Source organism: Pezoporus flaviventris, unplaced genomic scaffold (genome assembly GCF_033815535.1).
Source record: "Pezoporus flaviventris isolate CSIRO_AGI_PZ_B2104156 unplaced genomic scaffold, CSIRO_AGI_Pfla_v1 ptg000009l, whole genome shotgun sequence".
NCBI classification, from domain to species: Eukaryota; Metazoa; Chordata; class Aves; order Psittaciformes; family Psittacidae; genus Pezoporus; species Pezoporus flaviventris.
Window position 1 is genome coordinate 5,742,440 of NW_026892557.1, and position 27,652 is coordinate 5,770,091.

At 40.7% G+C, this 27,652-nt stretch overlaps 2 protein-coding genes across 10 annotated transcripts in view; both read left to right on the forward strand.

Annotated features, from left to right (window-relative positions):
* The window catches only part of CFAP74 (cilia and flagella associated protein 74), a 52,120-nt gene extending 30,017 nt beyond the window's left edge, over positions 1-22,103 (forward strand). For 3 of the 9 annotated variants that reach the window (XM_061450442.1, XM_061450441.1, XM_061450445.1), the window contains 20 exons: positions 302-414; positions 783-905; positions 1,993-2,114; positions 5,517-5,645; positions 8,243-8,330; positions 8,941-9,114; positions 10,198-10,331; positions 10,978-11,254; positions 11,731-11,838; positions 12,528-12,682; positions 13,885-14,019; positions 14,403-14,512; positions 14,894-14,949; positions 15,419-15,538; positions 15,805-15,957; positions 16,875-17,004; positions 17,537-17,691; positions 18,759-18,897; positions 19,660-19,787; positions 20,267-20,914. In XM_061450442.1, coding sequence (XP_061306426.1) covers positions 302-414; positions 783-905; positions 1,993-2,114; positions 5,517-5,645; positions 8,243-8,330; positions 8,941-9,114; positions 10,198-10,331; positions 10,978-11,254; positions 11,731-11,838; positions 12,528-12,682; positions 13,885-14,019; positions 14,403-14,512; positions 14,894-14,949; positions 15,419-15,538; positions 15,805-15,957; positions 16,875-17,004; positions 17,537-17,691; positions 18,759-18,897; positions 19,660-19,787; positions 20,267-20,539 — 2,822 coding nt within the window. In that variant the 3' untranslated portion in view covers positions 20,540-20,914. Of the gene's footprint in view, positions 1-301; positions 415-782; positions 906-1,992; positions 2,115-5,516; positions 5,646-8,242; positions 8,331-8,940; positions 9,115-10,197; positions 10,332-10,977; positions 11,255-11,730; positions 11,839-12,527; positions 12,683-13,884; positions 14,020-14,402; positions 14,513-14,893; positions 14,950-15,418; positions 15,539-15,773; positions 15,958-16,874; positions 17,005-17,536; positions 17,692-18,758; positions 18,898-19,659; positions 19,788-20,266; positions 20,915-21,564 lie in introns of those variants that run through there. The other 6 variants (XM_061450443.1, XR_009742868.1, XM_061450444.1 and 3 more) reach the window with 6 other exon arrangements.
* Positions 22,104-23,977: 1,874 nt separating this feature from the next.
* On the forward strand, positions 23,978-27,616 carry TMEM52 (transmembrane protein 52). The gene is made up of 3 exons (XM_061450455.1): positions 23,978-24,839; positions 26,198-26,367; positions 27,002-27,616. The coding sequence occupies exons 1-3, from the start codon at positions 24,808-24,810 to the stop codon at positions 27,361-27,363; spliced, it is 564 nt and encodes a 187-aa protein (XP_061306439.1). The 5' UTR covers positions 23,978-24,807; the 3' UTR covers positions 27,364-27,616.
* Positions 27,617-27,652: the final 36 nt, after the last annotated feature.

Here is a 27,652-nt window from a genome sequence, read left to right on the forward strand (position 1 = left end):
TTCAACTGAGTTTTCATTCCTTGATGTAACAATCTTCAGTATAAACTTCAGCCTACTGAAACATTAATCCTGTTACTCTGCAGTGGAAGGCTCAAGGGCCTAAGATAGGCCTTCTGGACTAGGGCAAAGAGGACCAAACAGATTTCCTTCTGGACACTTATTTCTCCATCACTAGTAAGCATTGTTGGATTTGCAGTATTGACCAAAATTGATGTACTTCTGCTGTGATATTTTCTAGTCAAAAAATTCACATATCCAGCATTGTGTTGGGTCTATATGTGGGTTGTTCTTTTTTCCCTAGAACATCTTGGTCAAGATATGTTGAATTCCAGATCAGATCTAGACACAGACACTGCACATAATTTAGTGGAATTTTCTCCTGAAGAAACACCAGTTGAAATTATGCTTGGAAAGGTAATGAATATCCTGAGCTACAGACAGGACTTTCACTAGTCTAAGTCTACGTCAAATAAATTGCTTTGGCTTTGGTGGGAAACGCTAAAGTGCAGAGAATCATAGAATCCATTTCTAGCCTGTTGGACTTCACTGTATCACAACTCTTGAAATGAAATCACGTGACACATTTGCTCTTTCATTTGATCTATAAAGACTTAATTTGAGTTGAAAGATTCTGTATACAGTAATAGTGTGTTGAGTCTTGTTACAAACTAGGTATAGTAGACTGTATAATGAGTATATATTGCTGCTTTATTTCAATACAAGTTATAGCCAGCTGCAGTAATGCAGCCATTTTCATTACAGACATATTACTTCTTGTTTAGGTTACTGAAGGTGAAATTGGGCCCTTCAGCTCAGTCAAACTTCAGATCCTATTTGTGCCAGCTATCCCTGGGGATGTGCGGACAGAGTTTGTGATTGTGTTTGACAACTCGGACTGCAAACCAGTGAGTGATTTTGTGCAAGACTTGCTTCAAAACACCATATAAAAGAGTTTTAAATTCTCCTACTTCTGCTTTCCCCAGGAATTAAAAGAGCTCAGAGTCCTACATTAGAAACAGGAGAAGGAGGGGGAGAGGACAGATCTATCTATGGGTATTATAAGAAATAACAAGGCAGCGCCATGTGATTCTGTATTATGTGGTTTGATGGGAAGTAACTTTGTAAATCATGGTCCTTCTTTCTGATGCAGTGTGGTTATTAAACCTGTGATTCTCTTAAATGTAAATAATCACACTATTCCTATTTTAGCAGACATCATACTAGGAAACATCTAATGCCTTGGAAACAGATACAAAAGTATTCTTCTCTACTCCCAGCCCACATAGTTTATTTTTTTTCTGAGCTATCAGAATTGGAATTATTTAGCATGCAGTAGTGAAACTGATGTGTGAAAGCTGGAAGAGATGACAACTTCAGTTACCACTTCAGCTATATTTTGATTTTACACTTTATTGGAAGCCAAATTCCGCCTGAGAACAGTTCACAGAAACTTTCCAAAAAAAACCCCAAAACCTCCCAAGCAGCTCAGTAAGCCAGTCTTGGCTCTGCAGGTGGAGTCATCTACAGAAGGAGCTGCAGACGTGTACTGAAGGATCATCTAATCCAAGCCTGAGCTCTGTAATCAGTGCTGTCAGACCTGAGGTGGTTGTAGGAAGTACAGCACTGTGCTGCCATCACTATGTTTCCTTGCTGGCTAAACAAGCTGCAGTCTCTTGAGTTTCTGCATTATGGCACGTTCACATAAGCTAGATGCATTTTAAATATTTCTTTTGGTATCATGGGCAGTGTGCTATTCCTTCATGTTCTCTGTCAAAGAGCCCAAACCAAAGTATAATTCTTTTTCTGCTGTGACACCATAACATCTAGGGTTTATCTTACAGATGATTTTCATAGCTTTGCTTAATTAAAGAACCTGTTGCAGTATGACTAATAAAATATTTTACTCTGCTGTAGTTTACAGCAGAAATTCTTGCTCGGTCTAGATCTGTAAGAATTTGAGACCAATAAAACTAATAATTTATGTATTAACAGCTGTGTTTCAGTGCCGTTGGAGTTTCTATGGATATGCCAGTTTGGGTGCCCAATCCCAACATTGATTTAAAAATCTGTATGTATGACCGAGTCTATCAGGATTGCATTGTCATTCAAAGCAGGTGAGTGACCCTTTTGTTATCAGCTGCCTGATATAGTAGCTGAGTAATGAGATCTTAAGTCTTAGGTGATGCCCTGAGGTTCCATTATGCCAGGCATGTCTTCTTGTCATAGGAAGCTAAAGAACAGTTTTGGTTTTCCATGGCATTTCAGGAGGACATCCTGATTGCAACCCCCTGCGTTCCACACTGCTGTGGAAATTGGACTTAGATATCTAACTATCCCAGATTCCCAGACCAGCAGTAGCTAGGAAGCATCTGAGTTAATATGTGCCTTTCCACTCCTACAAGACACCCTGTCTGTTCTGTGGAATAATTATAAGGCTCCCAGGGAATCGTCACCCCAGAGTATGATTGTGTGGAATTTGCACACTAAATATCAGGGAGATAAATGTGTCTGAACTTAAGTGCATATTGGGTATAATCAATTAAATCAAAGAACTTTATAAAGGATATTTTGTTATTTCTCATCTCTTTTAATTAAAATCCATAGAAGATTATGATCTGGAAAGCCAGGCTCATGCCAATTATTTATTGAGAAGGTCCATCACCAGTCTTTCCAGACTTGGGAAATGATGCCAGATAAATCATGTTAGTCCTTTTGCATCTGCTATAACATGGGCAGGGTAAAATTTCTCCTTACCCATATAGGCCTTAAGCACTGCACTGGAGTGACGCAAACCTTGGAAGTACACATAGAGTAGTCAAATGGCAATTTAAGGGGGAAGAAGTACCTGGGTGTTTCTGTAGTCCAAATCAGTAATGGCTGGAGACTTCTGTTTGCACTGTAACATAAAAAAGAATATTTTGGTTTATTGTCTCCAAGAGCTTTCCTGCTATGAGAGTGTGTTTAAATGAACTTTTATTTGTCTTCAGGTGCTTCAGGTTTCTTTTCTCTACCTAATGCAGTCACTACTGCATGCTTCTTTTAACAGTTTGCACTTCTTGGATTCTATTTAAATAGGATTAGGGTGAGTTTGTAGGAGGGTGGGGGAGAGAGTGGTTCTGTAGAAGGCATCCATTCTAAACCACTTAGCAGAATTACAGGCTGCAGAGATTCTTCACAGTTGGAAAGCATTGAGTAAAGCTGTTATCTCAGAAATTCAGCTTACAGATATGACAAGCTCAAGTTGTTATGCAAGTGATTTTATTTGGTCTAGATAACCCAGGCATAAAACTGGGAAGTATAGCAGCAGAATAACTCTTTTAATGAAAACTTAAGATTTCAAGGGATCCCAAAGATAGAAGCTGTCAAATTGCTCAGGGCAAAATTCTTAGCAGAGGAAAAAATCCTGCTAATCCTTTGCCAAGTTTCACTAATTTAAGAGCGCTTAATATGTGGTATGTGCCTTAGTACCTTAGCAAAATCAAGTCTTTGATTTATCTCCCAGTTCTCCATAGCTAGAAGAAATTGTCACTGTTATACACTTGTTTGGGCTGAAATTCAAAGTATTTCATGTGCCGGAATATCCTGTCTCAACTTTTTATTCTGCAAAAGTAGATAATATCCTCATTCAGATGTGGTACCTGAGAAGCTTCTTCCTCCAGTAGCTATTGACATTTTTCTGTAGCATGTACCAGAGGATTTCTCATTGTACATGGTACGTGTCAAACCACTTCTCAAACAGAATGAATTTCAGCTGTTGAAAATAGGTAGAAATTACTATCAGTCAAGAATAATTTCTTAGGTTGTACTAGTAAGTAGCTGTATTTTAATTGCAACAGTGAAAAACTGGGGAAGGTGGTCTGGGGAAGGTCTGTGACCTGGAACTGTGCTCAGACAAAGGATCCAGAGCCAAGGACAATAACCAGGCTAGCAAAGAAGCTGTCAGCATACCACCAAAGAGAATAATTTGTTACAACAGCTTTACATGTGAAAGGTGTATCCACTATAGAGTTACTACAGTGCTGTCTGTGCTAATGCTTGGAGCAACCATTCACTGAAGAAGAGCAAAGGTACCGCAGCCCAGCTGGAAAGGCAGCTTGTCTGACAACTGCTGGAAGCCTTAGCTAAGGAGTCTGAAGTTCAGATCCAGTAGATGTGAAATCTTATTTGCATAACTTCTAGAACAGACGTTCTTTAATTAAATGTTAATTACATACTTAAATACTCCTGCTATTCAGGAATATTCTTACAAATTTCTGCTCCAATCCCTAACCAGTTATAGCAATAAAAAGCCAAAACAAACCACTGAGAGAATTCTTTAGATAGTCAGGGCAAAATGTGACCCAGACCTGAGAAAGGTCATGTGTTTGAATAGTCTTTTGTTCACCACCAGCGCACACAAACCATCTGCCAAAAGCAGAGCAGAAAGAACTTGCCTGTATCTTCTTGCTGCTGAGATCTATAACACTGTAGTCTACAGCAGATGTAGAACAACAAGTTTTCAGGTTAGATAGCTCTGGCATGTAAGTGCCCAGCAAGACCTGTGAGATTGCAAAATGTAAGTTAATACTGGTTGTGTTTTAGGGGTTGGATTTTATTTTCTGGTCACATTGGTAACCAGGCAGTATAAAGGATGAAAAATCTCTTACCAGAATCCTGTCCAATACAAATCACTTTTCAAAGTATTTTCTTTGGCAGGTTATAATCTGCATTGCTTTAATGAAGTAGTATATACTTCATTATATACTTATGACAATCTTAAATTGTCAGCAGTCAGAAATCATTCCTGGCTTCCAGTACCACATGCTGTAGCTGTTGATTTAGAGCAGACCATCTGGACTGACAGCTTGTAAACCAGTCCAGGAGAAGGAAAATGACAAGCTGAAATATTTGTAAACTGCTTGGCAATTTTGCACTTGGCCATGAAATTCCAAAGCAGGGTATGGTCTGTGGCTATCACTGTGCTATAATATGGGCAGAATTCAGCAAAGAGGGAGATGTTTCCCAGCTTCTAGTGTGCCATTCAGAGGGCAAACTGATCACAGGTTTTAGCAGGTGAACTGGCAGTACCAGCTTATTCCCACTGTGACTTCTAGCCCTGTAGAATCTCTGCTGTTAGAGAAGTCATGGGAGAACTGTGAATTCACATCTATTTAAAAAATCACCACAGTTTGGGGGAGAAATGCCAAAAGCAGCAGTGCTCTCAGTGCATTTCAGGCATCAGGCAGCCCCCCACCTGAGCTTCAGTGTTTTTCTTGCCTGTGTAGGTTTAAGTTTTGGTACTGAAACTGTTGAGATAAATATGATGATAGTGAAGAGGACTGGAATTCACAAACTTGGTACTTGTTGATGGTTTCGGTGTATTATGCTCTCTCAGGATCATAGTTTTGATTTTTCTGAGTACAGGCTGGGACATTAAGTGCTTGTGATCTGCTGAAGCAAACTCCAAGAGCAAACGTTGCTGAGATGGCAGCACAGGTACCCTCAAAGCCACCTAAGAGTGTCTGATCTGTTTGCAGAGCAAAAGCCACGCTACATTTGAAGTTTGAAGTATGCAAAGAATTGAGTAAGCACATGGAGCTGCTTCCAAAAACAGGTTACATCCAAGCTCAGGCATCCTTCAGTGTGCAGCTGAAGTTTCTGCCCAGGTAACAACTTAAATCTTTTCAGTTTTTAAAATGGTGCGTGTAGGAGGCTGTCAGTGGAAAACCTGAGAAGAGTTTTTTCTGGATTTCACGCTGCTGGTGTCAATGCAGTCCTAGTCTCCCCCTTTCTCCCTCTTAAGTTGCCAGTTGCTCAAGGAGGAAATTAACTTGGATCACATACCTGTGAGGAAATGCTCTTCCTGTGGTGACAGCAGCAGTGTGAAAATCTTTGCAGTTGCATTCTTGGTAGGCTGTTCCTGTTTCTGTGGGAAGCTACTCTTATACAAGAGAGAGGTTATCTAGGCAGGTGGCTACTTCATGGATCACTGATTAAATAATTTCTGGACAAGAGCTCCTGTGCTTGCTAATTAAGGTAAGAACAGTTGGGCTTCCTGTTCATATCTTTCCTACCCATAGATACGTTTCTCCAAGATATGAATGTGTTGATCTTGAATTTCATGTGGTATTTTACATAACATCTTCTAAGGTGCTAAAAGCCTTATCCCAGCATTTCTTTTGTCTATTTCATGATACATCTACATATACAAATGGAACTCAGTTATAAGAAACAAATAATTCAATTTTTCTTTATAATTTGAATAAAGAGCTACTGCTGACCACTGTTTACTTACCTCATAATTGCCATCCTAAAGAATTTAGCTGGACATTTATTTTCAAATATCAATTAAATGATCTAGATCTTAGTTCTGATGTACAGCCAGATACTTTAGAAGCTTCTTTGTTGATTGCTGATGCAGACCTGCTGCTTCTGTCGTGTAGGTTATCGAGTCCTATCTATGTAAGTATATTTGGATTTTCCTTGATGCACTCAGCATCTCTGGATGCTAAATTGATATTGAAATTGTCACTAAGTTAGTATTCAAAGAACTAAGTATTTACAGTCCTTCCAACATCTCAAATCCTATCAGTGACCATTATGATGGCATTTTTCTGTTCTTAAACTTCAGATGCTGCAAAGCATGTTACACTTACTGAGTTGATAGAGGCATAGCCTGGATTTAGAATATTAATCTTCCTCAGAAAAAGGGGGAAGCTTCAGAAAGGAAATTCGATGAGATTATGGCATTTCTGGCATACAAAAAAAAGTATCTGGCTGTTTTGGCATACAAATCAGTTTTAAAAGCTCTAACACACGGGGGAAGGATGTGTATGACAGAGGATGAGCTCACTACAAGCTGATGTGAAGCACTGAGCTAGTGACACATTTCTGAAAATGCCTCCTCATTGACATGGTATTATAGGCTCTATTAATAAAACAGCTGTATTAGAAGTAACATGAAAGTAAAAAGAAACCCTCACTCAGCAATCCTTAGTGAGTAGTTAGATGGCTGAAGGCTTAGGAAGTTCTCCCAAGGACTCTGGGCACTGAAATGCTCACTCAGATGTGACCATACTCACATCTTTCTGGGTGTCAGAACCAGACTTTTTCTGTTTATTTGAAGGCAAATTCTCTAATGTGCTGACTTTCAGAATTCCCAGATACCACGTGTTTTAGTTTTTCTACATTTGGAACTAGTCCTGCAGATGCTGGCAATCTAAATCTGATTTGTCTTGTATGCTTCTTTTTAATTTCTTTAAAGCATGAAAAGGCTATTTTCAGAGAACTGTCTGAAGGATTTCAGTATCTTTCCCACAAGGCATAATAGCTAATTTAGAGTCCATCATTGTGTATGTACAGTTGTAATTATTTTCTTTCCCTCTGGATTATTTTGTAGTAGATTAATTTCTTCTGCTATTCTGATGTCCTGTGACAAAGTGAAAACTGATTCTTTATTCCTACCCTATATTTAACGCTTCCCATCTTTAAACAAGTTAGCAATTCCTTTGAAGATCACCTAAAGTCATAGTCCAGACTTGCAGAATAACCTCCAGCAAGATTTCAGATCACCATGGTGACTGAGTGGGTGGCATTTATTATTCATTAACTGTTCTTTAACAATACATTAAAAAAATTGCATGTAATTCCAGCAGTAGTAGTAGGAACATTATCACTGTGGGGACCTAAGAACAGGAAGCAATTTACCCTGATGCTGTAAGACACTATAAATAGACCAGCAGAGCTAAAAATTCTGCAGCTTTTGTGTTGTCTTGGCTTGAAGATCTAAAATAGAGCTAATGATAGCAAGATGCTGCAGCTACAGAGAACCTGTGTTTCTTATAAATCATTGCTCTGGTAGGTAATCAGACACTGTTGCTTTCCAAGTTTGTTTCACTTTATGACTCTGTGCTTTGTGGTGCAATTGGTTCTGTCTCAAAGTGGCTGATAATTAAGTGACACCAGTGTCAAAGGGTTGGGTATGTGCTGTGGTTGCAGGAGGTTTATATTCTGATTATAAAGTAAGCTTTACATTTTTCAGAATTTAAAATGAGTGGGTGACATTTTAAAAAAGCATAAATGGATGCAGACCTCTCTGAATTAACTCCCTTCTGCTCCTGCGTGTCAAAAATCCTATTTTTAGAACTAAAAAGGCCAACATGAACAAACAAGGTCAATTGTTCCAGGTTCATTTCATTATTCCCCTTAGTTAGAAAATAATCAAAGTATTTTTATGCAACTGAATGTAGTTTTTGATCTTTAGGCACTCTCTTCCTCAAGATGCAAGGAGCTATTTTAATGAAGAGACAAGAATTCTGGAGGTTCCAGTGACAATACTCATTGTGGATAAGGTTGGGGATTTTTCTTACACTGGTTATTGGGCTGATAATAGATGTAAATTATTTTAGAGAATGCTCACTTAATGATGCCTAATCCTAGATGAGTTCTTTGTAGGTCCTACAATAATAGTAAAAATGGTAACAGCTTAAGTGGTAATACAGATTTGAGAGTGTCTTCTTGCCAGCATGTTTACCAGATGGAAAGTTAAATCCTTCCTAGTCAGAGCTCATCCATTCGCTGGTAGTTTGTTTTGTACCAGAGAGTCATCAGGTACTGTGGGACAATCTTACTATTCTGATCTGTACTGCGGATGTAGCATGTTCTTAGAGTTGACGTTCCTTGGAGATGCAGGTATGATTCCATCCTAGCGTAGGGAATTTGAGATACAGGTATTATTGTTTTAATTTTGCTTATCGAAGAAACATTTTCTATTGCTTATTTTTGGAGAAAAGTGAGGCTGAAGTTCACAAGATAGGTATGTTACATTTATATATGTTACTGTCAAGGAATAGAGTAACTTTTTTGCAGTTATCTTTTTGGATGATATTTCACTTAAATCCTGCTCTTACAATGCTACAGATGGAGGGATTTATCCTGTGCTCTTTGTTGCATTTGTTTCAGGCTAAAAAAGTTAACATTACTGTCCATGCAATAGTTACTACTTCTGATTTGGAAATCAGTCCAGCACAAATCAATTTTGGATACTGCACAATCTATGAAGCTGTGCAGGCAAACGTTGTGCTAACAAACAAATCCATCTTGCCGCAAGAGTTTGGATTTGTGGGGCTTCCAGAGGTATGTAGCTATCCCACACACACCTCTTTTAGAATAAAAATAGATTTAATTATTATGAAAACATGTTTCAGTGTCAGTGTAAATAAATCATAACTAGTTCTTGCAAACCAACGGAAATGCTTCTGGCTGCAGCACTGTGGAAACACACGGGTTAGGGTAGTGAGCAATATCACTCAGTTTGCATCCCAAGGCCTAAACACTTTCAAGCAGAATAGCCGTTCCTAAACTGCTTATTGGGAATCATCCCTGATAATCCCTAGGTATTTCTGACTGACTGTAAGTTGGTGTGGCAGCAGAATTAATCACAGGAGCTGCTAGTTTTGTGGGGGCTATGTCTGCTGAATTAGGTTTTTTTTTTTGCAAAAAGTTAGCGGTTCCAGCTTCATAATAGCATGAGTGTGAAATGGCTTGGCATATTGGAATCAGAGCTAGAGGAATCTGACATTTAATTAGGCATTCTCTCTTTCTCTGCTGTTTTAGGTATTAAAGTCAAGGAGTTGGCTAAAAGAAACTGGTATTTTCAGCTTCCTAAAGCTTTACTTCACAGCATGTGTTTCCTGATTAGCTTAAGATTAAGTTTTAGATTAAAATGTGACATTCTTGAATCATCATCAACTCAAAACCAAACCAATGCCCGTTTGTAGATATTAAACTGGTTCTTGTCACTATGGTATCTGCACATCACAAGGGAATCAGCTCCTCAAAGATAGCGGGGGAACTTGAGATTTTTATCATATTTCATTCAGTTGTCTATAGAGACTAAATAAACATCATTAGAGAAGGGTGAATACTGTGGATAGTAGATCCACAGTGGGGAAGAGATTCCACTGAAGTCTGTGTTAATGGATTCAATGCCTTTCAAGTTACTTTGAGATGAGAAATCTGCACATCAGTCAGACACTAGTCACCGACTCGGATGAAAGCTTCTCACTAGAAGGTTTCTGTTTCCCTGATGTTTGTACATTTAATAACAAAATGTTCTTATCTTGCCTGTAATGGCTTATTTTAATTTATTAAGAATTTGATAATTTAACTTTTTTAATTATTTTAATAACAATAATTTCTTATCCTGCCATTTTTAAGTTTGTTGAAATTCAGCCCAATGATGGACTTGGAATTCTTCTTCCCCTTGAAAGCCTGACACTGGACATAATCTTTAAAGCTAACAAGGCAAAAGATTACAGCTTTGAACTAACCTGCAAGTCAGAGATTAATAGGTATGTTAAGAAACTGATTGAGTAGTAGGTTATGTAGAAGTCTAAATCACACTGGATTTCCACAGTTAAGCTAGTTCAGAAATTAAATCCCTGTTTACTCTGCAGAGGTAAGGCTAGGATGAGTATGTGGGGCAGGTAGGGATTCTCTAGTTCACTAGAACTGCTCAATGCCTGTTAGCTTCATCCTTCATTTAAGTATCTAACTTTAGTGAGGTCACTTTTCCTTTCCCATTTGAAGTTTATCCTTGTCACATATCCAAGCTGCGAGTTTGCCCCAGGTCATCCTAACCTGCAATGTTCTGCTTGCGTTTTTCAGCTGAATTGATGAAGGTTTATATTATTGTTATCATTATTATTATCAATATTTTAAATGCTTCATACTAAACTAGTGCTACCAAAATAATGATGGCATAAACTTTGATTTGGCTGGATATATTTCCCAAAGTACACAGAGGAAGAATTCAAACAGGGACTCTAGCCAATTGTGCATTAAAAATAGATAGTATTATTGTTCATCTTTAGGCAAAATTCCCATTGTAAGCTTGAAGTTTTGCTTAAATAGGGACTACAGGATTAGTTCCCTATTTTCTGGGCTGATTAAAAGACTATTTTATGCTGAGACAATTTATCATGTGCTTATTTTTAGACAATTCAAGCTGTCATGCAAAGCTGTTGGAGTCCACCCACCTCTTGAATTGTCTCATTCCTTGGTTCAGTTTGCTACAACAGCTTTAAATAGTGTGTCTACAGCAAAACTGTATGTGATGAATCCCCATGTCAGCATCAGCCACTTTACTCACACTGTCCCAAGGATTGGCAATGGGGAAGTTGCCCCTGTTGGACCCACTTCATTTGAATTCTGTGTGCCAGAAGACTGTCCAGTGACAATCGCACCTTCTGTTGGAACTGTGTTGCCTGGGAAGGTAAACTGACTTTAAACATGAGGTGTTCTGCCAGATCTTTTGATCAACCACCTCCGTGCAAATGCTGTCACTTTTAAACAGAGGTCAAAATGTAAATTACTGTTAGAACAGCTAGCATATTTTCTGTTCTTTGAAATAATGGTTTCAAGCAGACACAAGGGGTTGACCATTGAATCTGGCTAATGCTTACAGGAGTTTTCACCCTGGACGTTCTTTTCCCAATGTTGTCATTATGATTGATTTGAAGAATGCTGAGAGATCAAAAATATTGGCCATGTAAAACCAGCCTGCTGTAACACAGGGGACATCCAGAAAACTGCAAGCAGCCTTAACCTCAGTATCATTTTATTCACTGGAAAAAAACTGTATTTGTGAATTGTTTGCTGTGATGTCCATGCTCCTGTTGAGCTCTGTAGGTTAAACGGACTTTGAGGGCTGAATTTTGCCAACCTTCTTGTGTGCTCTCTCACTCCCAGAAAAGCTTGATTCAAGTGTCCTTCAGACCAACACTTTCGGATCAGCTCATCAGAGAAGAGGCAGTTCGGAGGCTGTGCAGAGCAGCTGCAGCAGGGGCAGAAATACAAGTAAGGGATGCAAAGAGCCAGCATGTGCTGTTGGGCTGCTACTTCCAGATATTTGTTTCTCTGGATGGTATTTTTATCATAAAATCATTTGCATATTAATGAAGCCCAAACTCATGATCCATCTAGGACTTGCTTATAAGGGACAGAAGTAGGACTGTACTGTTGCACTTAATGTGTATTTTGTTTGCTGAGCAATAATCTTTTTTCACATTAACAATTCCAAAAGCATTCCTAGAGGATTTGCTTGCAAACGCTTAGTACAAGTGCTCTTAAAACCCAAAAAGTCTCTACCCTTCTTGCAGATTGACAGCATACATGGACTTTATATGCAATGCTGTGGGTCACTGAGTTTAAGTGAGCCCCTATGGTTGTCTTTAATTATGAGATAAATAGGGAAAATTCCCGTGAGAGGCATAGTCTCTTACTCCTCTGCTTCAATACGGGAACTCTTTGTTTTAAGAAGGGGTAAATTATCTCTGTACCAATTTAATTTTATCTAATGAGAAATGTAACTACTGTGTCTATGGCTTCTTCCCATGATCCTGCTGCTGTTAGCATGCTTCATATACTTTATCACCTCTCTGATTCTGTATCCTTCGGCAAGGGGCCATGTATTTGTAAACTGATGTCTTAACTGGATTACTGGTGATCACCCTCAGTGTGTAATGTCTCTGTGTGTGGATTTGCAGAAAAAGAAGAAAGATGAAAAGAGAGGGGGAAAGAAATTAAGCGTTTTCATTACCAGACATCAGTCTTCCAGACAGCTGGTAAGGGATGGAGGCAGCAAATACCCGAGTTCTCCATGCAGTTCTGAGCAACCGAAACCTGAAGAGTTAATGCCTGAGTAAGTCAGCAACAGCATCTTGTATTACATAGACAATATTCTCCTTATAAGTAGTTTAATAAACCTACTAAAGCCAATAGGTAGACAGGAAAGCAAAATGTAGAGAGAAAAAATAGCTTTAGCTGTGTTGCAAAGGCTGTTTCCAAAATTAGCACTGCTTTTAAGCCACACAGCTGTACCCTCTCATGTTAGCACAGAATCCCTCTCTGCATTGGAGGGACTGAAAACTTCAAAGAATGTATTGGGAAGTGAAGGAATTTGGTTGAACCAATGAGGGTGGTGTTTTAAAGGACATTGAGAAAGCTGAACTTAGTTACCAAATGAAATTACTAACAAACAGCTCTAAGAGAGCTGCATAACTTCATCCCAGATGGAAACCATCCAAGGGCCTACATCCATGTGGTAATTTTACTTTTTGGAGGGCTTACCTAGTTCATCATATTATTCATGGTTATCTGTAGTCCTGAAAATGTCAGAATGCTGTAAAATGTGCATTTTAAATAGTCATTTTACAGTATGTGTATCTCAGTGAGGATTAGCATTGATAGCAGAGGCTATCTAAAACTTGGGTACCTAGATGCAAAACGGTAGTTGAGGTCCTTGTTTAGCATATAATTCACCTTTTCAGACCCACACTTCTGTTTAATCTGAGGAATTTAGCAGTGTTTGGAAGGAAATACATGCTTAAACACCAGGTGTTTGACTGTGCTTGATGTTAGGCATTTTTGTCTAAAATCCCATGTTCCTTGCAAACTATTCATTGTAATTCTTAAATACTTTCAGCACAAGTCATAAAAATAATATGTATATTGTAAAACTCCCATTATGAAGCATTCCTTGGCACACTGAATTAGAGAGATGTGATAATGTGTATTTACATATCACTGACGTGATGTATAAGTAGTGGAAGCCACTGGAATTCTTAAAGTATTCAACATAAGAATCATACTGAGAATTTGTAGTGTTTTGTATAACATCTGTTTTACATGGGGTTTTAATTTTTTTTTTTTTATAAGAAAAACAAACCACTTTGTAGGGTTGGGTCCATTACTGCATATCAAAAAAGTCTCTGAGATTCAGTTACCTTCAATTGTGAATGCATGGCTAAGAAACAGTAAACACAAATAGCTCAGTATATATTTGATTTGGGTTTTTTTTCCTTGCTCTCTCACTGAGATAATTCTTATTTCTGGATATTCTAGTTCTGAGGCCTATATGGCAGCCCAGGCTTTCCTGAGGAGGACTTTCAGTGGGAGGTTTGAAAAATACATCATACCGTGCTTTGTTGCAAGTGGACAAATCGATGAAAAGAAAGGCTCTGAAAACTTAAGTTACAGGTAGATATTTGCACTTCATGATAGTTCAGAAATTTGAGGGGAAGTGGTGGGCAAGTTAATTTACTCATTTGGGGGGGAAATAAGTTTTCTGATCTTAATTACTTCATAAGTCAGTGGTAGAAACTCATGCTTACAACCCAGTAGTTGGGTAAAAGTCAAACACATGGAATTAAAGCAGCTTAAAAGACTAAGCGTGTGGAAAACTTAAGCCAGATGTAGCTCATCTTTCTGCTTAGAAAGACAAAAACCAGCCATCCCAAATTATGTATTGTTCTGTAATACCAATTTAATGATATCCTGTGACATGAGCAGAATAAGAACAGATTTCTGACAATGTGTTTCTTTATCATCCAAAAGCAAGTAACCTTTTATTATTTCTCTAGTCCCTACAACACTTTGTATTTGGAGTTGCACTGTCCAGCTGTAGCCCCATCTGTTGTGGTCACTTCAAATAATGGAACGAATACTGTCGATTTTGGTGATGTTGCAGTAGGTATGAAATTTGATTTCAATTTTTGAGTTTTCTCTATCTGATGTTTTCTTCTGAGTGTGGTTTTGCATTTCCTTTTACATTGTTCAGTTGATTTTCAGAAGTCAAGATAGAAATTAGCCCCCTAGTAGGTACTTAGGTGGAAAATTAGGAGCCTGTCTGGCCAGCTGAGGCATGTGAAAAAGCAGATTCGATCCCAAAACATGGAAGTGGAAGCTCTGTAAGTGATTGTCGAAATCTGGAAGTGTTTTGGTGAGCTTTGATGAGTGGATTAGCCGTAGAAATTGAACAAATGTTTGGGCCAGGTAGAAGCATGAGTTAAAAGAGGAATGGTAGTGCATGAGTGAGCAGCATCACTTTCTCAAATGTTTTTATTCCTGTCAGGCCACAGAATGATGAAGCAACTTACAATACAAAATATCTCCCCAAAGAAGCTGGAAGTATCCTTGTTTGGAACACAGGAGTTAACCTGCTATTCAGCTCCTGTTTAAGTCGACTGTATTTGGAGGAGGAACTGTTTGACACTAAAGCAGTAGGAGGTAGCAGATTTCAGACTCAATGCATTCTTTCACAGGGAGACAGAAAGTAACATGAATAATATATTGGACAAGCCAAGGGAACCTACTGGAAAGTGAGTTCAATTCTACCCTTTTTAACAGGAAGTCATTCTGCATAGATAGAGGCAAACCTGAGAAACACTTAACCACCTTCCAGAGAGTGTATGGTACTGATGACTCAGCTGCTTTTGATGTAGTATTATGTTCTTCTTTTCTCTGAGTTACTGTTCTCTGTAAAAGCTTATAGATGTTACTTCATACATCTTCAGTCTGAGCAATACTTAAAATCTGTTCTTGTATCCTTTCCCCTAATCGTTGTTTATAAACTTTTCCTTGAGCTGCACAATTTCAGTTAGGATTCTCAGTTCTGAATCCTAGTGGTCCCTTCGTGTTGGTCAGAGCAGTTGGAATGCTTGAGCCAGCTGAAAATAAACCCCTCATCATCTCTTTTTGTCCCAACAAGAATAAATGGGTGAGTAAGAGATACAACAGTAATGGGGGGAAAAGAGGAAAGACAAAGAGGTGTAACTGGCTATGTGATGTACACATATTACTGACTGGGATGAGGCTGTATAATAGGAAAAACTTTGCTGCCTGTGCCTACCCACTCCTAACATTTAGATCTTTGTCTATGCACTAAATCCATGGGTAAGGGACCATTTGTGGGAGGGGGGCAGTTGGAAGGGTGAGGGATGTCTTCCTTTCAGCACCTGGGCTAACACAGACATCCTCTGGCAGTCCTTTGAAACGCTGGAAATCTGGGCAGCAGAGACCACCCTAACCCTGAGTGTCACTGGACGTGGAGTGACACCATCAGTTGTTTGCTCTGTGGAAGAAGTACTTGATATGGGCTGTGTCATAGCCAAAGAGAAGGTGACTTCCACATTCAAGGTAAATCCCTCTGTGCTGAGCTAAAAGCATGTCAGCAAGTTTTGCAAGGAGGAAGAGGAGTTCTGTAGTTTTTAGTCCAGCAGAACACAAGGCCAAGTGTCAAACTGTAGACAAGAACACACCTTTAAATGCAGTCTGGCAGACTGATCTGGTGCTGAGACAGTTTCAGGGTGAAGGTTACAAAGCTGTGCAGGGAGGATCTTCTTAGCTGCTGCTGTCCTGCCTGCAGCCTCTACACAGAAATAGAGCCATAAAAAACATATATTCTATGTATGTTAAAAAAATATATTTTGTTTTTCATTTTTATATATGTATATAAAAACATATTTTCTATAAAATAAAAAGAAATGATCTGTGGGAGCTCCATAGATCTAGTCAGCATGCAAAAGGAATTAAAACAGAAATGGCTCATCTTTTACCAGTGTTAGAAATATTTGCCCTCTTTCTCTATTCTGCCCATTACTGCTGTCCCAAATGAGGCTGTACTGAGGCCAAGCAAAGCAGTGGCAGGGGTACATGGGTGAAATGCAAAACTGGTCCTACAAAGAGCACACAAGGGTCTGCCACGGTGCAGTTGGGGGATGTTTAACCACTTCACTCACTCATATACTGCAAATTCCGCAGACTCAGAAACAAGCCAAGATCTTCTCCTCTCAGTTTCTGTCCCAGTACATCAATAACCAAAATATATTATTTGATGTAGGACTCTTAAGAGGAGCCTGGTCCCCGTTGTTGGGTGCAGGGCTGACATGACACATCATGGGTAGCAATAAAATGTGCTTTCAGTGGCACCTGAGCACACAGTAAAGCAGTAATACAATGAAATAAATTCAGCCAGTTCACTAACGGTGGATCCTATGGGCTTGAGAATTGATTTTTCTTAATGAAACTGGTCCTGTGTAATTTAATGTTGTCAGATACAGAACACTTCCATGCTGACCCTGAGATACTCCATCCAACTCGATTCACTTTCACCAACAAGGGACAAAGATCGGCAGAGGCTTCCATCCTTTATTACGTCCTCTTTGCAAAGAACAGAGCTTGTTGGTAAACTTGTATTTTAGTCTTGTACCTTTGTTAAAGGCTCTGAAGTACGAAGCAGCAATACTTTATCCTGTTGGATCTACACAACTGTCAAAATCAGGGGCATCACATCCCCAAAATTGAAAACAGTTTTGTTTCCCAATAGGAGCTGCACTAGATTTTTCAGTATGTGTGGCTGTAAATTTATGCAGCCTGAGCAAATATCCCTAAGTAAGGAGATACTAGTGATTGAATATAAATAAACACACACAGTAATTGCATGTTAAAGGTTATATTTAGGGGTGTCCATCTCTGTAGAAACATGTTAGAATATAGGAAGGGTTTGGTGACGCTGCTTCAGTTCCTCTAGAGATGAATGCATTAGACTTGTAGATGGCTTTACTGGGTGTTTCTAACATGCTGTTTTGCTGCAAAACCATGCATCAAGCTTATTTGTTTGTTGTTCCAAAAAATCAAATGGGTTTAAAATATATGAAAAAGTAAAATGAAGCTGTCCTGCTCTCCTCCTTATTCTGTCCTCATTTTTATTTACTAGGAACACAGAACTATAATGGCCTAAGTGTGTTCAGCGTCTTTCCAACAGAAGGAGAGATTGTTGCTGGGAAGAGTCAGGATTTTGTTGTTACTTTCAGTCCTGATCATGAAAGTCTGTACTATTCTGACTGTCTCAAGGTTGTACTCTTTGGCAAGGTGAGACAATCAAAATCCCTGGATTATGAAATCAAACTCTAAATATGACCTGCAGTGATTTTCATCAGTGTGGGTCTTAGTAGAAGTTTCAGATAGTTATATCTGGTGGACAGTATTCAACTCTATCTAGCAGACAGTATTCATAGGCAGAAATATCTTGATCAGATTGACTGATGTAGGTGTGAGATGGCAGCTTTGGGGCCCACTGACTTTTCAGGTTTTAAATATTCAGTTATTAATTGATGGCAGCAGTGAGCTGGGGTTCAGTCCTGTTTTCTGCCAGCTGTCCACGTGGTGTAAATGTGAGGTGATGGGAAGTGGGCTGCTGCCATGCTACTGAGCACAGCTCCAAGTGGGTTCTCTGCAAGTAGTGTTTAATGGCAGTGGAGAGCAGAGCTCCACATGCATGGTGCCACTGGCAGGTGCACCAAGCACCAGGGAGCTGCTTCTGCAGTCACACAGCGTGAAGAAGGAGGTTTCCATCTGTAGAGCAGTCACTGAGTTTAGATGGAGCCCAAGTCAGGATATACAGGCTGGCAACACAGCAAGGGGCTTTACTCCACATCCAAAGAGACTGAGCAAAAGTTAATAAAGAGTGCCAGCTAAGGACCATTGGCAGGCACTGCAGACATAGAGCACAAACTGTCTCCAAGCAAGTAAGTTCTGTTTCTCCCCTTACAAGGTTGGTATCTCCAGACGATCTTTGGAATTGAAGTTAAGAATGCAAATCAGAATAAGATGAAGATGAATGGAGACTGGTCCTAGTTTACAAACTCTAGCAAAGTTTGGCAGCAGATAAGCTTTGCCTCTTTTAGTGGCTTTAGTATAAACAGCTTGTCCAGTGCCCCCCTGAGGTTGCTTCCCAGAAATGAGGGGCTGTTTAAAACAGGAGTGGACAAGGCATGGAGGAGATTGGGGGTTGTTGCAGTAGAGAACTGGGCCCCTTGGCATCTGTGTAGTCAGGTGATGTAATAATTTCAATGCAACTGTTGCTGTTGTGTCAGTTTTCCTGCTATGTAGGTACTTTACACTGAAAGCTGCGTTTGACACATTCTTGTCCTGCACAGGAAATAGCCCGTGTGATCTGCCTAAAGGGTGCAGCCAGAGATCATCCAGTGTTTGTGGAAGGGGGAGTTCCACTGGGTGTGCCCATTGAATCCCTGGCTGTAGCACCACCCCTATCATCACAGGGAGCACCAAAAGAAGGTAACATCATACTGCTTCATTACAAAACAGGGAGTGACAAGACATGGGCATGATCCTCATCCTTTCAGAAATAGTAAATTAAAGATAAGTTTTGCAGAATCAGAACAAATAAGCATTATGGGATAGCAGGAAACTTGCATTTAAGGAAAGATTTTCTCTTCATTTTAATGCAGTTGTCTCTTTAATAACCATCTTCTATCTTTGCAAGTTACCTTGCAAAAGATTTTTATAATTTAATAGTACTACTATGAAGTATTAAGGTGTATTTGCTTTCTGCACTTCTGACTTGTATTAAATGTTTAGATAATAATTTCATACATTATAACATATCCTGGACTTTCCCAATTGTATAGGGAACATCCAAAACAGGCATACTTTCGGGAGGTTGAATTTATCCTTCCTTATTTTCTCTGGACAGGATCTGTGTTTAGAGACAGTGCATAAGCAAATCCTAGTTCCTGAGCTATGAATAAATCCAAGCATAAACAATATACAAGTAGGAATATCATACACACAGCATATGTGCTATGGGGCTAGAAAATGAGCAGGAAACTTGATAAATTTGCAACTGCAAATTATGCAAAACATTTTTGTGCATAATTCTTTACCAAGTCTGTAAGAAGGATCTCCCTATCTACACCAACTCATGAATTTACCACATCACTTCATTGCGAACCATCCTGGTGCAACCTATAGCTGTTCCAAATTGATACTTGCCCAGTTGTGTCTGTATCCAAGTTTACTTGAATTGACTATGTTTAGAGCTGCAAGAACCAGTGAAGTCCATTCTCCTTGCTCTGGAGTACATGGATGGAGAGAGTTCTCCAGCACCAGCAGTGACAGAGCTGCGGATTGGAGCCATTCAGACAGCTCGGTTTGCGTTCAAGAAGGTGAAGAAAATTAAAAATTAATTAAAAATGCTGTTTTATGTCAGGTGCTGTAAGGAATACCAACAGAGTACAGATAGCTGTTGGTCCTTTCTGTCAAAATATCTGTAAATTAAAAAGTACAGCTTTCAGGGTTTCTGATAAACTGTACATTATAAAAGCATCAGTGTTTGAAAAGGAAAGATAATTTTTCAGGGGCTAGTATGAGGGATTAGCAGTGTCGTATTAAGTCAGCAACAAAATTTAGCAGTTTGCTCTCCTAATTCTGAATATATAAATTTGAGCACAGAGGTGGATTACAGGTCCAGCCGTGTGTTTTTAGTGTAGTATTTTGTGGCAGCTTGAAATGTGAGCAAGACAGGTACTTGGGGTTTCAAAGGTGGTAATAGTATGGCAAGCAGCAGCATCTGGGCAACGTTTTCTTTAATGAGCAGTCTTGGTGCCGGCTGCAATGGGTCCTGTGTGTGTCCTGTCTACCGCAGCGCACAGAGTTCTCCTTCCTTGACCTGCCGCTCCTCCAGCAGAAGGGATTCGCTGTTGAACCTACGCAAGGAACAGTCGAGTGGGGTCAAGTCAAACGCATCCGTGTTTCTTGGGTGCCACCTGCTGACTTCTGCGTAAGTTACACTTGGTGTACGGCATGTGACGGCTGTTTTAACCGAGTTGTACGAGAAACACAAAAGGTGATCTTGAGGCCGTCAGAGGTACAGGCTGTTTTGACACATGTAGTTACCAAAGGGAGCATAGGCTGGTAGAAACACAGATAGGAGAATAAAAGTGGGAGCAACATGTTTGATTTGGAGGTTTGAAACCTCCCCATGGACTTGCATTTGATGGTGTGGTGAAAAGACAAGCATTAGTCACTTGCACCTTACACAACTTAGTGACCTGTGTGAAGTTATTCTGCCTTATATAGTGCCAAAATGCTGCTGCTGATAACTCAGACACAGCTCTGATCACACTGACGTGATCTGTGCAAGAAAACCTGCTGACACAGAACTAAGCTTACATGGATCATTGTGCCACAATGTTCATGTTTCTTTGGCTGTGGGCTGCCTTTTGCTGGTTGTGTTCCTAGAAGTCAGTGGGGCTTTTTTATTTTCCACTTCATGAATTGCTTTATGAACTCCGTTTCTCTGGCTGCTTTTGCCCTTTTGTGCTGCAGAGTCTGGGTGTGAGACCCAAACGTCTTTGCGGGGCTGTTTTTGTTCCTCCTGATTCATCTGCTTGGGCATTCCTGGAGACTGAGAGAATTTACTTCCCTGGCTGTTGTTGTGAGCTGTGTGGGAGGGCTAAATGAGTAGCTTGTTCCAAAATTAAAAGATTGCTGCTATCATGTGCAGAAAGAGCGATGTAAAATTCCTGGCAAGATGTATGAGGTTGACATTGTGCCTCTTGGTAACCACTGGCTGTTACACAAGATTTAACACTAACTCAGGTTTAACAGGACCCATTTCTTTCCCAGCCCTCAGTGCAGCATACTCTGTTGCTGCTGTGCCCAGCAGCCATGGTCGTAATGTGGTGGTGCTATCTGCAGCACTCTGGAGATGAAATGCTTGGTCATTGCCGCTTTACTTGCTGCACTATGGGCATTATGTGGGGATATGAAAGAGCCAACAGGGTGGGATGAGGGGTAATATGTATCTGTAACTGGTGCACCTTACCACTGAGATGCAAAATACATGGTTTAGACTGTGATAACTAATCTGTCCTATAAAAAAAAAAAAAGGCAAAAAAAAAAAAGCCTTGGTTTTATGGATGGATTTTTTTTTTTTTTTAGGACGATGACCCTCCACTTGTGACAGCCCTCCTGGCCTTAAAAGGTGACGTTAAAGAATCTTACCAAATCCTCTTCATGACAAAAATTGTGTCTGCGTGTGCTCCCACCAAGTGAGGGAACCAAGCCAAGTGAAAAGGAAGACAGAGGCCTATATTACTGGGAAATCACTGGATCTCAGTTGGTACATGGGAAGATTTTGAGACTGTTGCAAATGTAAGGGGAGCAGAGAGGTGGGAAGGAAGGTGACATTTCTTCTTAAACTTCTACTTAAACTCTGCTTCCACTAGTTTTGTTTTCAAGCTGACTCAGTGGCAATAATCTGGTTGTAGAAGAAAGAATTAATGAGGGCCCCAAGCAGAGGCTGCAGACAGGGTCTGCTGAAGGTGAGCATTTCCTCAGGAGCAATACCTCTTTTACATCTACATGCATGAGTTTCAAATGATGTATCTTTCCCCAATTTCAGATGCATTTTAATGGATTTGGAAAATCCTTGATTTTTCCTTTTTAAGACCAGAATAAAGCCTCAAGTCTCCTCTGCATTGTTTAGCCAGTCATTTTTACAATACACTGGAAAATCTTCCTGATAACACATGGTCAGGAAGCAGTGACTGTGCTGTTTGCTGAATTGCTGGGCATAGTTAGATGCTAGGTCATGACTCTCCAGGAATTTCCTATTTCTACATTTGATTTCCTCTGAATTCTGACTAAGAGCAGATCTCTCTGCCTTTTAGTGGGGAAGCTGGACTGTCCTGCAGGTGTAGCTTCTGTCAGGAAGCAGCAGCCAGTTCAGAGAAGTGAAAACTAGAGGTACAGTCCTGTGGGGAATGAAGGGACCAGGACATTAACAGACACCTAGAAATACAGATAATCTTTTAAACCTTGTATCACTCTTTCTTGAATCACAGTAAGCCTGTGGCAAAATTCCCTCAATGCCACTCAAAGGCATATTGCTGCTTGGCCCTGGGTACCAGCCCCTTTAGGTATTGAAAGACAGTTACAAGTTCTCCCCTGAGCCTTTTTGGCTCCATTCTGATCTGTTCTCATTTAATAATGGATCAAGTGGCTGTGAGGTTATTTAACTCTTCAGTCTGAAGATCTGCAAATGCTGAAGCAGTGACCATCACCACAGGAGGCAGCAGGACTGGGAGTGGGTGGCAGTGCCAGCCAGGGACAGCGCTGCCCTCACGAGCAGCAGAGGGTGTTCCTTCTGGCACAGTCGATCGGGCACATAATGAGGTTTATGTGCTGATTCTCTCAGAGTCCTTGCACCCTGGAAGGGAAATCAAATGCACACAACACAGAACTGTTCCAAATAGTGCTGCACAGCTGGCAGTTACAGAGCAGTAGGGAAGTTTTCAGAAAGCGAGGAAGGGCACTAACTTCATGTAGATTAACATAGTTACTTTTGCTACATTTTAAATTAGTGCTGAGCCTCTTTAGAATCTTCACAATGTGAACTTGCTCTGTCAGTCCACTGAGAATTCAGGAATTACTCTGAATATTATGATTTCACACTGAACTTTGCAACTGTCTTCACTCTTGGGCCACTGGACAAAAATTCCTGCACTTTCAGCTTTGGATCTAAATGCCAGTATATACTACTTGGCTCTGATGCAGTTCTAGTGCAATAAGAAAACAAATTCACATCTGTGTATGGTCTTTATAATTCTTAAAATCCCTTAACTAGCTCATTTCCAAACCAAAGGAAGTGAGAGAATACATCCTAGTGTCATATACTTCTTATTAATGCATGTTCTGCTTATCCAGGGTCTTTAGAGATTTCTTCACACTTACGAATGCAGCTTTTCCTAAGTGAGCAACTGTCCCATGACCCTGAGCAGTCTTCGAGTAACACACTGTAGTCACTGTGCCGCATGCCACCAACGAGCTCTGCCTGAAACACCGCTTTAGAGCCTTGCGGACAAGAATAGTGAACGTCTCCTGGAGAGCAGCCAGCTGCGGGGCTCAGATGGAAGAATCCGGGGGCTCTGTCCCGCCTCGCCCCCCTGCTCCCCGCCGCCCGCTGGGGCGGACGGGTCAGCGCCGGACCCTGGAAAGGGCCGGCCGCGCGCCGGTGCCGGGGAGGTCCTGCAGCCGCCCCAAGCCTCGGGCAGGGCCCAGGCAGCCCCTCCCGGCACTGGGTGAGGGTTATGGGGGACTGTCTGTCCAACCGACCCCGGGGGCGGCCCCAGCCGCGGCTCCCCGGGACGCTCCGCTTGTCCCTGAGGAAGCTCCGCCTGCCGCGCGGCCCCGCTTAACCGGCTGCTGCGGAGTCCGCGACCCGTGAGCGAGGTTCTTTTCGTCCGGCCGCCTGCTCCCCTGGTTGGGTTTTCCATTTGCCAGGCACTGCTGTGTCCTGAGAGTGGCTGCGACAGCTCTGGTCGGTGAGTAATGTTTTCTAATGTCTGTCACGTCACCAAACTGTCCCCTTCGCGTTGGAGTGCCAGATTAGAGCTGACTGACCGCCGTCCCTCACTGCCGCTTTTTCTCTAAGATTGTCAACAGTTTACAAATCTGGCTTGGCTGCCCTTGCTCTGTACCTAAGGTGAACGATCCTCTCTTTTAATATGACGTCGAGGTGTCATCTGCCGAAAATCAAATGTGCAGATCTTCTTGGGCAGATCCTCTTGTGCAGATCTCTTCTGTGCCAAGGGATTCAATTGCCTGAAACCTGTAGCATTCAATCCAGGAAGGCAGAGACCTGTGCTACTGTTGGGGCAGCCACACTTCTGAAATGGCATAGAAGCTGATCTCCTTTTCTTGTACCGTAAGTAGATCTGATCCCCACATTTCTGGCTGTATTCGAGCTATGAAAAAGTAATTTGAAAGTAACTGTGGGGAGCAGGCAGTTGTCTTAGGCTGGCATTTTCAGGCTGGCCTATGGCATTAGGTACATTGTCTCAGTGAACTTTAAATAACTTGAATTTGGTTTTGGAGACGCCAGCATTTGTAGTTCTCTCTCCTAAGCAACAGCAAAGTACCACTTTGTAAAAACATTTATCAACTCAGAAGCCAACCTTTACAATGGGATTATTTGCATGTCCTCAGCTGGAGTAGTTTTACAACTCTGAAGAACAGTCCTCTGAGAGGAAATCTAAAAGGTTTTGTCCCATGCTCTTGCTGATTCCTTTCCTTTTTTTCACCTCAGAAATCATGTGAAATTTATTCCCTGTTATAAATTTGCTGTTTGTAGATATTTAAATCAGTGAATCATCTGTCTTCCTTCACAGATGCCCTCAGAACATGTCTAACTGGACCAGTCTGTGGTACATCTGGTAAGTTTACTGTTAGTCTTATGAACCCTGAATAATTTGAAAGTTCTGATGAAATGTAATTGCAGTAAGGCAATGGAAATGCTCTGCTCTTGGGCAGGAAGGAGGAAAGGGCTTCTCCTCAGTGTTGTGAAAGCTGCCAGTGGAGTGTATTGCAGATGAGCCCACAGGGGAGATAAGGTGTCAGGCAGGCACGGCATTCATCCAAGGAGATGTCATCTGCCCTTTCTGGGTACTGCTTCGCTGCCAGGCCTATTTGACCTGTTGAACCAGAGAGCTCTGCAGAGCACTCAGCACTGTAGCCTCATGCGCTTTCCATGGCTATCTCCCTCTCACGGGACAAGAGGTTGTTCACTGGTTGTGAACTCCAGCCCTTACAAACCTTGTAAATGGGTAAACTTTTGGCACAAGCGATTCATCTCCTGCCTAAGACAGGCATTCTAGCTAGCAAAAAACTTTAACGTTGTTCTTACAGTTTGCATTCTGCCAGTGTGTTAACGTTTCTTACGTGTAAGTACTACCTTTGCTTTGGAAAAAAAGAACAGAATGCTACCAAGGCCATTTCTACACATATTTAGGGTGGAATATAACTCTTAACAAGGAATTCAGGAACATGGTGTCATCGTTTAAACTCAGACAGTAACTCACACTTAAGTTGAAAACACAGCACTGCGCCAACTACTAAGGAGAAAATAACTGTTACAGCTGAACCCAGGACACATGGTCTGCCACACAGTAATTCTTGTCAAGCCATTTCAACTTTGTCCTTGGGCTTGCTTCTTTACAGCACTGTGAAGCAGTTCTTATTACCTCGCCTTCTCATGACACATCTCGCTGCTCACCTGGCTCATGAGAGAGTGGATTCATTTGAGAAATTGAGGAGTGGGAAGGTTGAGTTTCAATTGAGAACCTGAAACATCAACACCTTGACCTGCATGCATTACAAAGTGTTAAATTTTGTTAAACAATAGGTAGATAGAAGATTGTGTTTTCAAGACATACTGCAAAATTTAATTTCTGTGCTCAATTATTAATACAGATCCTAGACTTGTAAAAGCTTGTACTGGCATTTCCCTCCAAGTACATACCATTCTTAGAGTTGAAAGCGGAGCCATTCTCACATACAAGTTGAAAATACAACCTAAGATAATTAACATTACTGCATCTGTGAGCCAGAAGGGATTGTACTGTTGGCCACAGCAGTACTTCAACTTGTGATTAAGTGTTTCTGATCCAACTTCCCAATTCAGGATCCAGAACCCATTCAGAACTAAACCTAGGAGGTCTGGCCTTTTGTATTCAGTTCTGGAAGAAGTAAAATATAAGCAATGAAGTTTTGGTGTTCTCCCTCCTTCTCTAAGGTTAATCTTGCTGCCTCTGTTCCTGCTTCTGCTCTGTGGGATTACAGCGAGCTGCATCAAATTCTGCTGCCGAAAGAAGAGGCTTCCAGTGGAAACCTTCTCTAGGCACCCTTATGATTTAACAGTTATTGCTATTGACAGTGACAGCACTGCCCATAGCACAGTGACCTGTAAGTATGTACTGGAAGTATCTGCTGGGATTCAGCAGTGCTTTGCTATTGAACATATGCCTGGAATTCTGTGTCCAGTCCTTGGGATAAGGGGGACTTTCTGATGTACTTCCCAAACAACTTTCAGCCCCAAAGGGTGGGCAAGAGAGATAAAGGTGGGTCATGAGGGCACCACAGTAAGTGGGTGCAGACAAGCAGAATTTAACTTGTCTGTGTTGAGTTACCCACTTACTTCCTGTCTCCCACATCTGTTCTTATTGCCATTCCCTCATTTTTTTTAACTTTTCTGCCCCTCTCTGTTTCTAACTATTCCAGCCACAGTTATCTAATGTGAGTTGTTCACAGTTGTTCATGTATGAACCCTCTGTTACAACATACATGTACTGTATTGAGTATTTCACAGTCATTACTGGATGTTGGTATGCAGGGATATTTTTAATTCTGACTGCTTTCTTTTGGAGAATGTACAAGTCCATCATAGGTAATTTTCTATACTGATAACTTTTAGTATATAGTGCATGACACCACAAAAATGAATCCATAATTTCTTGGAGAAAAGCAGGATTAGCCCTTTATATATCAGTGTTCCATGAAGGTGTTTAATGTTTGTTTTTTTTCATTCCCTTTTTCACAGCATACAGCTCATGGCAGTACCCTTTAAGTGCCCCTATTCCTTCGGTATTTGTGGATATGGATAAGAACACTGTGTCCCTTCCAGCTTACAGTCTCTATGCAATGGAGTTGCCACCTTCTTACGATGAAGCTGTCCTAATGGGTAAACAACACATTGAAGTACCACAGATAAGCCAGAAATGCAATGACATCCCTGGACAGGTGACATCTGGTGAGATGAATCCCATCCAGTATTCACCTGATACAAGCAACAGATATCCAGCAACACAGGCAAATTCAGGAAATTCAGAAGATGCAACACAAGAACAGCTGCAGCTCTGTGACTCATTTCAGATGGGGAGTAAAGGAAGGGAAGGAGAGTAAAAGTTAAAGAAGACATGAAGAGTTTGTTTTTCCAAGTAGGTTATGATGGAAAGATGTTTCCTTTCATGCCGTTGTAATGATCTGTCAGATAGAAGAAATGTTTTCTGTGACTGCTATTATCTCCTGGTAAAGCTTCTTCAAGGATATGAAATGAAGTAAAAGGGCAGCAGTTTAAAAATGCCTGTAAAAGTGGGACATGAATTGCTTGTTCACATTCTGATAAAAATAATAAAAATATTCTTTGTGTCCAGCATATGGCAATAAAAAAAGGCAGGGGAATTTTGCCATC